General features: G+C 35.5%; 1 protein-coding gene across 7 annotated transcripts in view; it reads left to right on the top strand.

The window, feature by feature from the left end:
* CCSER2 (coiled-coil serine rich protein 2) overlaps positions 1–11,495 on the top strand; it is a 185,489-nt gene extending 173,994 nt beyond the window's left edge. For all 7 annotated transcript variants that reach the window (XM_026504584.4, XM_057308887.1, XM_057308886.1 and 4 more), the window contains one exon: positions 6,692–11,495. In XM_026504584.4, the coding sequence (XP_026360369.1) occupies positions 6,692–7,513 (822 nt within the window). In that variant the 3' untranslated portion in view covers positions 7,514–11,495. The remainder of the gene's footprint in view (positions 1–6,691) is intronic.
* Positions 11,496–12,760: the final 1,265 nt, after the last annotated feature.

The raw sequence follows: 12,760 nt of genomic DNA, 5'->3' as shown, positions 1-12,760 counted from the left end.
ATGCTTTAGAACATTTCCTGCTTTCTACCTTACACACTTAGACATATTTTTCTCAGTCGGGATTTGACATTTCTAACTGGTATCTTATCGTTTAGTAACTCTAGAAAAAATGTTTACAGAAACTGCTATGAGTATTTTTTCTTATGCTAATGCTAGAAATCTTTGAAATGGTAGGAAACAGTGAAGGTGAAGTTTTTCTCAGTGATGAGTGCTAATTTGCCTCTCCTTGCGTTCAGTGTATTTCCTCCAGTAGGTCACTTGGACCTTTTTTTTTTTTTTTTCTTCCCAAAATACTGCTGCATAGTGTGGCTTGAGTTTGGTGTCTGAAACTTATCTTGTGTAGGATAGATCAGCTGAGAAAGACATAGGGTATTATCCGGGAAGTTTGTATCTGAATGTTGGTATTGAATTTGCCTGTTAACTTTTTAAAATAATCCTCCTGCTATACTACATATTCTGAAAGTCTGTGAACTCACTGGAATTACCCAAGTAACACAGAATAATAAAGTTTTAGTGCTGCATTTTAAATTCTCTGTCAGTTCAAATTCTGGCTTTACCATTTGCTAAAGTATGTGAATTTCAATATGTTACTTAATTTCTTTTAAACTCAGTTTACTCTCTACATAAATGAGACAGTACTTTCCCCTGAGGCTCTTGTGATAATTAGAGATCACACATGCAAACTTACATGCAAACTTAGTGTTTGACTCTTTACCCTTGGAAGAAGGGAAATGCTGTTCTCTCAGAGCCCAGAATATAGCATTTCTCAAGTATTTATAATGTGTTAGGCACTATACTAAGCAGTTTGGTATGCATGTTATCATTTATTATTTAAAACAATTCAGTAAGTTGTAAATACTGTTATTATCCTCATTTTATAAATTACGAAATTCCATCTCAGAGTAAGATAATTTACTCAGTAACTCACCAATAGTAAGTGATGGAGTCAAAACTCAAACCCAGGTCAGTCTGATTCCAAAAGCTAAGTGATTCAGTATTGTGTTGTACTAGCTCCTCCATATAGCCATATATAAATTCTTTCTATACTTTAAAGTGCCTTGCATGTCCTAGCTCTGTTTTATCTTCAGGAAGGTACTTAAGGAACCTTGACTTCTATATCATATCAGATATGCCTACTATGGATTTAAAACACTTAGATATAACTGACATGACTGAAATACTTATTTGAAGCCTGGAAAGCTCTTATTCTATAGCCACTACTTTAGGATACTGCTATAAAACTTGCCCCCTTTTTTCAAAACACAGTTACAAAAGGGCGATGGCTTGAATTCATCATTCTCACACATTTTAATAATCATAGGTAACATTTATTGAGCCCTTTTGATGTGCTAGGAGGTTCTATGCTACATGTTTTACATGTATAATCATATTTAATGATTAGGATTAGAAATGGAAAATAGTTGAATGCTTGTTAAGATAGTTTTCCCAGCTTATTTCATCCAGAAATGTCGATCTCCAGATAAAAAATATTTGTAGCTTAGCTAGTAGGTCATGAGAGGTGCTGTGTTCTGGTTAACTTATAATTCTTCCTGCTGCCCTTCTAAACATTAATCATTATGCTAACCCCAAACTTATTTAAAGAAAACTTTTTTTTTCTGTTATAAGATTTCTTTTTCATCAGGTTTTTTTTTTTTTTTTTTTTACTTTTTTTATTTGGTTATTTATCACTGACCTAATAGGGAAGTATTATTTTGGTCATTTATTACCAAAGAAGCAATTTTGGAATATACTACTTATTAATTTCATTTATTTATTAGTTTATCTAGAAAATACGTATTTGATCCCTACAATGTGCCAAATACTAGGAATACCAACTACAACAACAAATAAAACATGGCACATTCCTGTAAGGAGCTCGTATCTCTGGTTATCTTTGTAGGCAGCCCAGAATAGATGTTTAAGATTATCACTGAAGATCCTACCAGTCCCCTGCACAGTTATCCAGTAGTGCCGCTCTCACTCTTGACCTTGACACCTGTAACCATTGCTTCTGAGAATTCTCAGAATGGTGTGCTGAGGTTTATGTATCTAACTAAAGTAAGACATGGAATTACTGGGTCTAGTTAGAAGCGCTTAGCTCTTCAAGCCTGGGGATGTGCCCACATTTTGAAGCTTCAGTAACCAACCATTCTGAAAGTTGCAAGGATGGAGTACTAAAGCTCTACTTATTTGTGACTACAGGATATTTCCTGCAGTCTGCCCCACCCCTCAATAGGTGGTGGGATTCCTTTTGTCCTCTGAGTCTTTTGGGCTGCTGACGCTGTGAAATGAATGGGCTGGTGGATACAGATTAGGACCTCATCATGCATCTCCAAAGCAAGAAACCTGTAACGCATCTTGAATTCCTTCCAAACAGCTGCTTGCCTGATGACCACCTTTAAAAAAAACCTTTCAATCCTTTCCAGTTTTGCTTTCAGTATATTAATTTTAGACCCTTATAATTTATCATCTGGGCTATTAGCAATAACATACTGCGGGGCTGTTCTGCCTACAGTCACCCTTCCTGTACATTCCTCACTAATTCTACCAAAATAGCATTGTAAAATACACATTGGATCTTATGATTCCTTTGTTTAAAATTTATCAGCATCTGCCATTATCTGCTGCATAAAGTCAGAACCATTTAGCCTGATGGGAGGTATGAGCTGGCACTTGCCTGTGCTTTTCCACCAACACTGTGATCTCCAAATTTAGTCTAACAGTTGGAAGTTACTGGAACATACCATATTTTTTTTTTGCCCTTGTGCTTAGCATGTACTGGTGCTCTCCCCTGAATGTTCTTCCCTTCTTGTCTACTTGGCAAATTCTTAACTCATCCTAAAACTCAGTTCAGATGTTTGTGATTCTTGGATGCCTTCTATGACCTCTACAATCAGGCATAATTTTTCTTTTTGTTCTCATATGTTGTTATGCTTGAGACATGGTCTTGTCATTTGTTTACCTATCTCCCTCACTAGGTCTCTAGGTTCCATAGGAACAGCATTGTATTCAGCTCCATATTTTTTTATACCTAGTACAACACATAATATATTGTAGACCTTTAAAAAAAATGAATGGTCTTTGATGTTCCTTCTATTAGTCTTATTATCCATGAGAATATGGGATCTTTTTTATTTATTTATTTAGAATTCATTCTAAAGGTGTCTGAGGGCATAGAATCAGTAATGAATGTGGGCAGGAAGAATTGTTAATATCTTGCCTTTATGTTAATACAGTTGCGTGCTTAGAATTTGGGGGAAATTGTGCTGCAAACAACAGACTATCAGAACGCATCTTTGCTTTGTTTACTAGAGGTGAAGAGGCAGCTTGTTGTTTAACTCGCCCGCAGGTAGCTAATGACAATTCAGTCCTTCGTGGATAACCAGTTCTACACAGTCATCCGCCTGTAAAAGTCATTTTCTTGATCCTCCCTGTAGTCATTTCTTCATCTTCTTCGAGAGACTTTTTTCTTACAGTGGTGGAATTGATTTCCAAACTAGTTTCCAAATAAATAATAAAACAGGACATTTATTTGGGGATAGGGAAATTAGATCATACCACTAAAATAACTTTTAATAAAAATATAAAATCTGCATTATTTATAAAGCACTTAGAAACCACTAATTTATTCACTGTAATTAAGTGATAGGTGTTTTTTATATATTGTTTAACCTACTCTCAGAAAACTAAAAATTTTGTTATTTTTAAAAACCTGATTATTTCCTAATTCTTTAATATTCGATATGGAGCTTTATTGCATTTAATACAGGCAGCACGACTTCCTGCTGTACTTCCATTTAGTTCTCTGATAAGCAGTAATAGTCAGCTGGGTAATAAAAGTACAGTAGTCCCCCTGCTTTATCCACCGTTTTGCTTTCTATGGTTTTGGTTACCTGCTGTTGACTGCCATCTGGAAGCAAATGATTGTCCTTCTGACATATTGTCAGAAGATCAATTGTAGTCTTAATGCTATGTCACAACTTCTACATCATTCACCTCCCTTCACCTCATTATGTAGGCCTTTTATCATCTCACATCACAAGAAGAAGGGTGAACACAGTACAATAAAATATTTTGAGAGAGACCACATTCACATAACTTTTATTACAGTTACTGTTATACTTTTCTCTTTTATTATTAGTAATTGTTGTTAATCTCCTATTGTGCCCAATTTATAAATTAAACTTTATCAAAGGTATGTACATTTAGGGAAAAACATAGAAAATATAGGGTTCATAACTAGCTGCGGTTTCAGGCATCCACTGGAGGTTTTAGAACCTATTCCTGCAGATAAGGGGGGACAACTATCATCAGTACAAATGGATAATTTATCTACAGTTCACAGTGCCCCTTTTCTGGAGGTTTGGTTATCTTAATGATAAGTTTATTACTTAATTAGGAAATTATACCTTTTTATGCTTTGAGCTGATAGCACATGTTTATACTTTTTTTCTCACTAGCAATAAGCATATTACAATAAAGTCATTTCTCAATTGTTATGCATATTTTCAAAGGTCTTAAGTTGCTTTGTGATTTTTAACTCAAGATTAGAATATCTTTTGATGTTTTTGAAAGTTTTGAAAAGAGGTGAAAAGGGAAAGGAAATCCCCATTTCAATCAGCCATTTCTTGCTGCCACCTTTCCCTTCTTTGGTTGCTTTTTTTTCCTTTTGGTAAATTTTGCTTTGCTTAATATCGTCCCGCTGTATATTTTTAGTAATTTTTCTAAAATGTATGATCACTTTGGAACTGTCATTTTTTTCTAGGGAATCCCAGCTAATTGTCATTACCTGGTGATTTTAGTACCTTCCTTTGAAGGACAGTTTATTCATCTCTGTGGGGATTTATTGCGAAAATGCCCATTGGACTTTAAAGTTTAGTAAATTTAGCTTGAAGCAGAAACTGAGGTGGCTTATTTGTTTTAAATATTCTAAAATAAGAGTTTAATGTAACATATTCTGTATGAATTTTGAGTAGTCATCCTGGCCTGCCCTCCAACTACAAGTCATTAAACTTTGCTCGCAGTCATCTTAACCCTGCCATAATTTGCCTGACTCCTGGCCCCAGCAGCCATCATCGAATACTGGTGAAGGAGGTGAAAAAGTGACAAAACATGAATGATGCAGTATAAATAGATTTGCCCCTTTTGTTGGAGAAATTAGAGATACTGTGTAGATTTATTTGTGGATTAGTGTAGCAAAAAAAAAAAGTTATTAGTAAAAGCTGACCCTTTAAAGTTTATGTTTCATAGCCCTTTGGCAAACTTTTTTATATTTTCGGCCCACATTATTTAATAGAAAATTATGTGTAGTGTGTTTATACATTGATAATAACCTCCCCTGTAATAGGATATGACCAGTAGGCTTTGCCCCATATACTCTAACTTTAATCTGGGCCATTGAAAGATAACTTTAAGGTTCATATTTCTTTACTGACTGCCCAAGAGTTGCATGTTTACTCTGATTTATATAGAATATAATCACACAGTGAGCTCCAGAGAAATGTGTGTGAGGCAAATTGGCCTAAAGAGTTTTGCTATTGTAGGCTTCAGCTTTAGTTCCAAGTTACAGGTAATTTCAGGGGCGCCTGGGTGGCTCAGTTGTTAAGCGTCTGCCTTTGGCTCAGGGCGTGATCTCAGGGTCCTGGGATCAAGCCCCACATTGGGCTCCTCCAATGGGAGCCCGCTTCTTCCTCTCCCACTTCCCCTGCTTGTGTTCCCTCTCTCACTGGCTATCTCTCTGCCTGTCAAATAAATAAATAAAATCTTAAAAAAAAAAAAAGTTACAGGTAATTTCAAATTCGTTTTACTCTCAGTTGTTATTCAAAAGACTGATCATTTTAAATCTTAAATGAATGTTCACTCTTGGGCAGGGTAAGTCTTTTCCATTTACCAGAACCTTAGTTGATTCCTCATATGGCAGTGAGACAGAACAAATAAGCTGTGAAAACACTTTATTCTGAAACTTTTCAACAAGAATGTTAAAGGTAGGTTAGTATTAGCTAAATGTATTGACCTGTTTTTGTTTGAATAATTAGAATTTCACATCAACGGAGAATATAATCAATCTAAGCTTTGTTTATCTGCTGGTAATTTTAACTCTTGATAGAAGTACAGCACCTTGACACTTTTAAATTAATACTTTCTCTAGCCAAGTGTGATAAAGTGTTATACAGCTTTCCTTTAAAAAAAAAAAAAGTCTTTAAAATGGGTAATATTCTGAATGGTCATAGTTTTTATCTGTGCTTCTGAAGATTAAATCAAAGTGCTATAGATACTCTGTCAAGCCATCTTACATATAAATTTTTAAATACTTAATGAATCAAGGCAGGAAATCTTTTTTCTATAATAAATAAGTACTTTAAGATTTTTCTTTTCCTGTTTGGTTTAGAATCTTGTTTAGTGTTTACTGCCTGTATCATTTTTTGTTTGCATTATCACTCTTGTATGTGTCTCATGAATTCGCTTGAATATTGCAATTTATTTTTCTATTTATTTATTTATTTATTTATTTTAATAATGATTTTTTATTATATTATGTTAGTCACCATACAGTACATTTTTCTATTTAAAAAACCCATATACTTCTCATATTAAAATGTAAGTATCAACACAGCCTAATTGGAACTTATATAAATTCTGGGTGGCATTTGTAAAGTGAATTGTTGCTTAATGTTGTTTTTATTTTTAATAGCCTCAAGTACTACAGCCTTCCAGCAGCCTTCCCAGACCCACAGACCACGCCCAGGGAAAACTAATAAAGCCGCAACATATCGAGGCCCACAGTGAATGCACAGTCCAGGGCATACAGCAGGGTGTTGCACATCTGGATGAAAGCTTTACACACAGCTTACAGCAAGAAAGCAGCTATGGTCTGGAAGACCGGCCTTTTTCTTCAAGCCCACAATTCGCTGAGGATGTGGCTACTAAGAGTACACCTTCTGAAGCAAACTTGAACATGACCACGAATGCTCAAGAGCCTTATCATTCGGCAAATAATCAAATTAGTGACATGCAATTTGTACCTACTTCCCTTCAGACGCTTCCCCAGTCAAGTACAGTAGAGCAGACTAAGAGAGTTGGAAAAAATCAGTCTTCACTGGAGGGCTACACATCCCAGCCCAAATCCTTACCGCTTTGTAAGCCAGCCATCTCAAATTCTTTGGTACCTCCTCCAGTTTCTGAATCATCTCCAAGTAGGACTCCCACTTGTAAAAAGTCACCAATAATCACACCATGGAATTCATCAAAACTTCAGCCAACATCTAGTCAAACAAATCTTGCAAGTAATCCAAATCCAAAAGCATCTAAGCTCCGCCCCCCTTCTGGCTCTTTCAGACAAAAACAAATAAGCAGCTCCCAACTAGAGCCTCAAAACTTCCAGGCCAAGACAAGCATCCCAAGGCCTCTAACAAGAAGAAAAGAAATCATGCAGAATCTGAACGGCAATTTGAATTCTGGGGATTGTTTGGCCTCTAATCGATACTCCCGTCTTCCTAAACCAAAGATACATTAAATGCATAGCCATCACCTGCCAATTTGTTTTTTTAAAAAACAATCTGTTCTGTAATAGCTTTACGTGCAGTTTGCTACCATGATGGAGGTTCCATTGAAAGCTTGCAAATCTTAAAATTAAAATGTGGAAGCTTCTAATAGTTTGGCTCTTCCATTTTATATCCTGGTTGAAGTACACAGCATTTGAGCATATTTGTCTCAGGTAAACACAAAAGTTTGCTTACCCATTTCAGAGGCCTGCAGAAGGCTGTAATCATGTTATCCATCCCTCTGCACATCAGAAAGTTCATAATATTCCACTTAGCAGGCAAGAAATGTGCTTTTGTTCATATAGTCCTTTTAAGGTCTGTATTAAATGTGGTTCTTAGAGCCTCACTCTTTTTCACTTGTCCCTCCTGTGAATATGGTCACTGTTTTAACTAAAGATACGGTGATAATTGAAGATGGTAGACTGTGAGTAAAATTCTGGCCAGTGATTTGTGTATTCAAAAGGTCTATGCAAAAGCTTTGTGATGAATAAAAGAGATCAGGCTTTTAATGGGAAGTCTATGTAAGTTTTATTTTTCCTTGCTAGGATCAGCCAGTTAGTCTCAGTATTTATTTATTTACCAAATTCCCCTGGCTAAAAATGTTTCGTGTGATATGAAAACCAATTATATGTTGCTTTAGCATTTTGTTCGTGCGTGCACATGTGCACACGCACACACACACACACACACCCCATTTGTATTTGTTTTCGCTATTCCATAAATTTTGGAAAGCCTGGGTTACATCTTGAAACCTGTACCTGAAGATGTATTCATTTTGTAACATGTGTTGTTGGTGCTAGAGTTTGGCTGGTAATTGTTTTGAGCCCTGTAGGCTTATGTGGATCCATGATAGCTGTTTTAAGGTTCCACAGCTTATATTTTAAATTAAGTCTTTATTATGATATTTATATTTATTGACTTTCTGCTAATATCTGAAGACTGGAATAATGGACTTGAAATGTTTGCACAAACCTTTGATGAGCTATAAATACCCCACAGAATTGAAACTATTTTCTATAGCAAAACAGTTAAAATATTTTGAGAATAATTATAAATTTAAGTAAGACTATCTTAAGAAAGCTGGAATTCTTAAGTTTTTGTTTTTCTGAGTTTTCCAGGTTTCCCTTTTATGTTAGTGTGTTTGAATGGCAGTTTCTTGAGAAGTAGATTTGGGACAAAAAATAGAATTGGAGAGGGGACATTGTGTTTTATTAAAAGGTGTTAAAAGCTATCTTAATGTTCTAGGAAGGTAGCTGGGGAACCGCCAAGGGGACCATATGCACTACCCCATCATGCCGCGGGCCACTCATCAGATGGTTCAGTAAATTTGCCCTCTGTTCTCCCAAATCATGTCATCTTTAGGCTGCTCACCTGTTGCTGCTTTAATTAGAATTAATGTTTTTCAGACAGCCTTTTACAAAGTCAGTTTTTGTTGTGATCAGTTGACCAAAAATGTATCATAAGTGATTATGACCAAAAAGTTAGTCACTCAGAGTTCTAGGGATTTCATTTAAAAAATGTACACTGGTGAAATTGCCCCTTTTAAGGAAAACATCAGCAAGTGCTTTAGTGGAAATTTAGGAAGAGCTGTTCACTGTCATTTTGGTGCAGTCTTCCCTTACCTACCAGAGGACCATTCAGTGAATTTGCCATTCACTGGATACAAAAAAAAAAAACATTCTTGGATTTGGTAACAGGTGAGCAACACAAATCTAGTACCATAGTCTCATTGAACAGCACTTTTGTCAGAGAAGCTCTAAAAGTCAGAAAGATTTTTACGTAGTCCAGATATTATTAGTGTAAAGTACTCAGACGTCTCAGCAAACTCGTCTTTGTTCATAGAGACAAGAAGTGATGTCTGGCAGCTGTAAGTGGGTACATGTGGTGTATCATCTTGAAGGACAAAGAAAATTGATCTCATATATTGCAAATGGGATGTTATCACACTGTATTTTCCTAAAGTAAACATTGATGAATTGGTTTTGGGTTTATTTAGAAGTTGGTGTAGACTCTTGTAAAATATTATTTACAAGTAGGCCTTTAAGAGAAAAGTTCAAAACTTTTGCTTAATTTTTGACCCCCTAGTCTGAGGGAAATATCTTTGTTATATAAAAATGTTGACTCCTGCAATTTGTTTATTCCAGTCTTTTTCCTGCTCTATTTTTTTCTCCCTGATGAATTTATAGAAATAGTAACCCATCAGTTTATCAACTTCTCTGTGCTTTTGTTGAGCCTTAGTCTTGGCTCAGCAATATAATTATGAAGCATAATATATTTAAGAGAAAAAAATCTAGGATGCTTGTACAAAACGAGTTTTGCCTGCAGTTTGCTTTTTAAAACTGCATGAGTATTTCTTTAAAAACTACTCCATAGTAATTAAGTCAGAAATGAGGTGAGGCTCTAACTCACCTGAATAATCAGGGATCACTCTCAGATTTGGCTTGATCTCTGTTTAGTGCTTCTATAAGTCAACTCTGTGCCAAAATCCTCCTCTAAGGGAACGCAGATCACTTTTTTCCTGAGTTCTTGTGATTTCGGTGAAGATGGCTGCAGTATATGAATTGTAAATCCTGAAGAAAAAGTTTTGTGGGGGTTGGTGAAGTTTCACATTTGTGAATGAGAAAAGTAATAGATCATGTAGAATTAGACATTCGGCTGTTGATGGGATGGATGTACATCAAATTCTTTAGCGAAAGCTTGGCCTAAGGAGTTAATCAGCACAGGTGCAGATGATTTTAAGGCATTAAACAAAGGATTATATAGTTATATCATCTAGAATGTTTCTAATAACTGAGACCCTCTAGCATTTTTCTTTTGGAGTCTCATTTTAATTTGTGCAATATTTTCAGGCATATAGACTATGTTCATTGTATTTATATAGATGTTAGGGAACTTAGTAAGTATTTTAACAAGTAAAAATCTGAATAATGAGAGAAAGTATCAGATTTGCACTTTAAATGAGCTTAATTGCTTGGAGTTGTGCCTGAAATATCGAAATGCCTCTTGGGCGTGGCTTTCTTTGTTGAAATGAATTTCTCTATAATTGTTGCTGTTTGAAGTACAGCCTTTCACAGAATTATATCCTCAGCATGTCACTTTACTCATTAAAGCACTAAGTTCTTTGAATGTTTCATGGTACCCTTAAGTATTTTACTCAGTGTGTCAAGGAACACGATCCCTCCCATAGCTGTCACTTCTGGTCTTCCTGTAGCATAGATGGTTGTTACAGACACAGAAGTGTACTTTTCATTTCTGAGCAGAGTTGTCATGATGGTTTCCTGGTCTCTGGGGCACTGATGATGTAATTTGGAGTCACCAACTAGGCTTGCAATGAAGTTCAGTAAGACTGCAGCATAGTTTCAGTTTACTCTTCCTCTTACACAGTCGTTTTCGTGTGTATAAATTAGTTCAGGTGGTTATGTTTGCATGCCTGTGCACACATCTGAAAATTAATTATAGCTGTAATACCAGTACCTGATGTTTTTCCTTGAGGATGATGGCCTTGCTGTTTTTCTTAATTCTGATGCTTGAATTACATTTTCTAATTTTCTTTCCACACCTCCCTTCGGTTTTTCTGCTGCAGCAATTTGAAAGAATACACTTGGATAAATGATTATGATGGTGGGTGCCGATCTACAGCTATGCTATGAATTAAAGATACATCTTCTATTTTAACTGTGTTGGGGGAAAAGCTACCCACTTTCTCCTCGTTAGAGTGTCACCATAACAAAATAATACCCTACGAATTTAAAGTCTCTAAGTCATTACTAATTAAAAACAAAAACACCACAGTCTTTAATACCTGCAGGATTGTTTTCCCCGTTGATTTTAAAAACCAGAGTAAATACTGTATATTAGAATTTGCTTGTAAAATGAGTTATAAAAACTGGATGTAAAGTCTCTTTCCTGAAAATGTTGGCATAGTAAATAAAAATAAAGTTCATAATTATAAAAGTTTTCTTGTCCTCAACACTGCCTTCCATAGTGTACTTTTTCTTGGATATCTTTTTTTTCCACAAAGATCCAAAATGCTCTTCATTCGGGTGATTTTCAAACTGTGTCATTTTACATGCTCCCTTCTACACACATACCACACTCCGAGCCCTGATTGAGTAGGAGGTGAACAATAGTGTATTGTTTCCACAGACTCTGTAAGTGATCTAAACATCAGTTTCCGTTTTAATCAAATGCCTGCTTTATCTCGGACGAATGATTGGGATAACATAAGTTTTACTTAAAATATTAGCACCTTGAGTGAGAATGCTGCATAAGAGAGGCAGACATTATAATTTTAATTATTTTGTTTTTTTTAAACATAACATACATTAAAAAGCTTGAAGCAACAAGAGGGCTTAATGAAATTTTATGTAGTTTTTAGGAACAAAAGGAACAGGGCATTTATAATTTATTTTCCAATTTATATGGTAATCATATAATGGGATATAAAAAGTTGACGCAGTGATATTAATTCCAAATGGTTTTATAAATGCTGGAAAAAGAATGAAGGAAATTTCATTACTAATAAATTTAATAATGACATTTACCACCTCCTAAGACATCTGTATCAGTTTTAAAGCCCTCTGAGTTATTAGCAAATACTTTCTTAGTTTAACTCCAAATTTTTCTTTTTCAGGTTGTTATCAAGTGTAGTAATTTCATTTGTTTCTCGTGTTCATTCCACATTTTCCATTCTGAAAATCCTTTTTTCCCCCCCACAGAAAGACAAATAGAAGTTGAATCTGACTTATCCTTCTATTAATGGGGTTTAAGTAATTTTTGTGGATATCTTACGGAAGTCAGTCCCTGTGCTAGCTGCTGGGTGTACTGAGGTGAAGACCATGTGGTTCCTGCCTCATGGAGCTGAAGGAGCTGCAGGTGATTTTAATCCTGTGCAGGAATGCCCTATTCATCATCTTGTTTAGAACGTAACAGGAAAACTCCTTTCCCCTCATTTCATTCCATTCTGGGCTTTAACTGCCTTTTACTATTCACATCTTTGCTTCTGTATTAATTATTGGTTACATGCCTTCATTTCCCTTTGATAATCTGATTTGATTCAGGAATTCCTTCTTTAGCCATATCAAATATTCTTAAAATCTTTGCCCTTTCTTTCTTATGTCATCAGTCAGGATTTAATTTTGAGGCTTCTCAACTCTCTTAAATCACCTTCCCTTTTAGACCTTGGCCCATAGGATCTCACATTCTGAAGTCTACCTGAA

The sequence above is a fragment of the Ursus arctos genome, unplaced genomic scaffold (assembly GCF_023065955.2).
Source record: "Ursus arctos isolate Adak ecotype North America unplaced genomic scaffold, UrsArc2.0 scaffold_7, whole genome shotgun sequence".
In the NCBI taxonomy this organism is placed as follows: domain Eukaryota; kingdom Metazoa; phylum Chordata; class Mammalia; order Carnivora; family Ursidae; genus Ursus; species Ursus arctos.
This window is presented reverse-complemented; position numbering and strand designations above follow the sequence as displayed.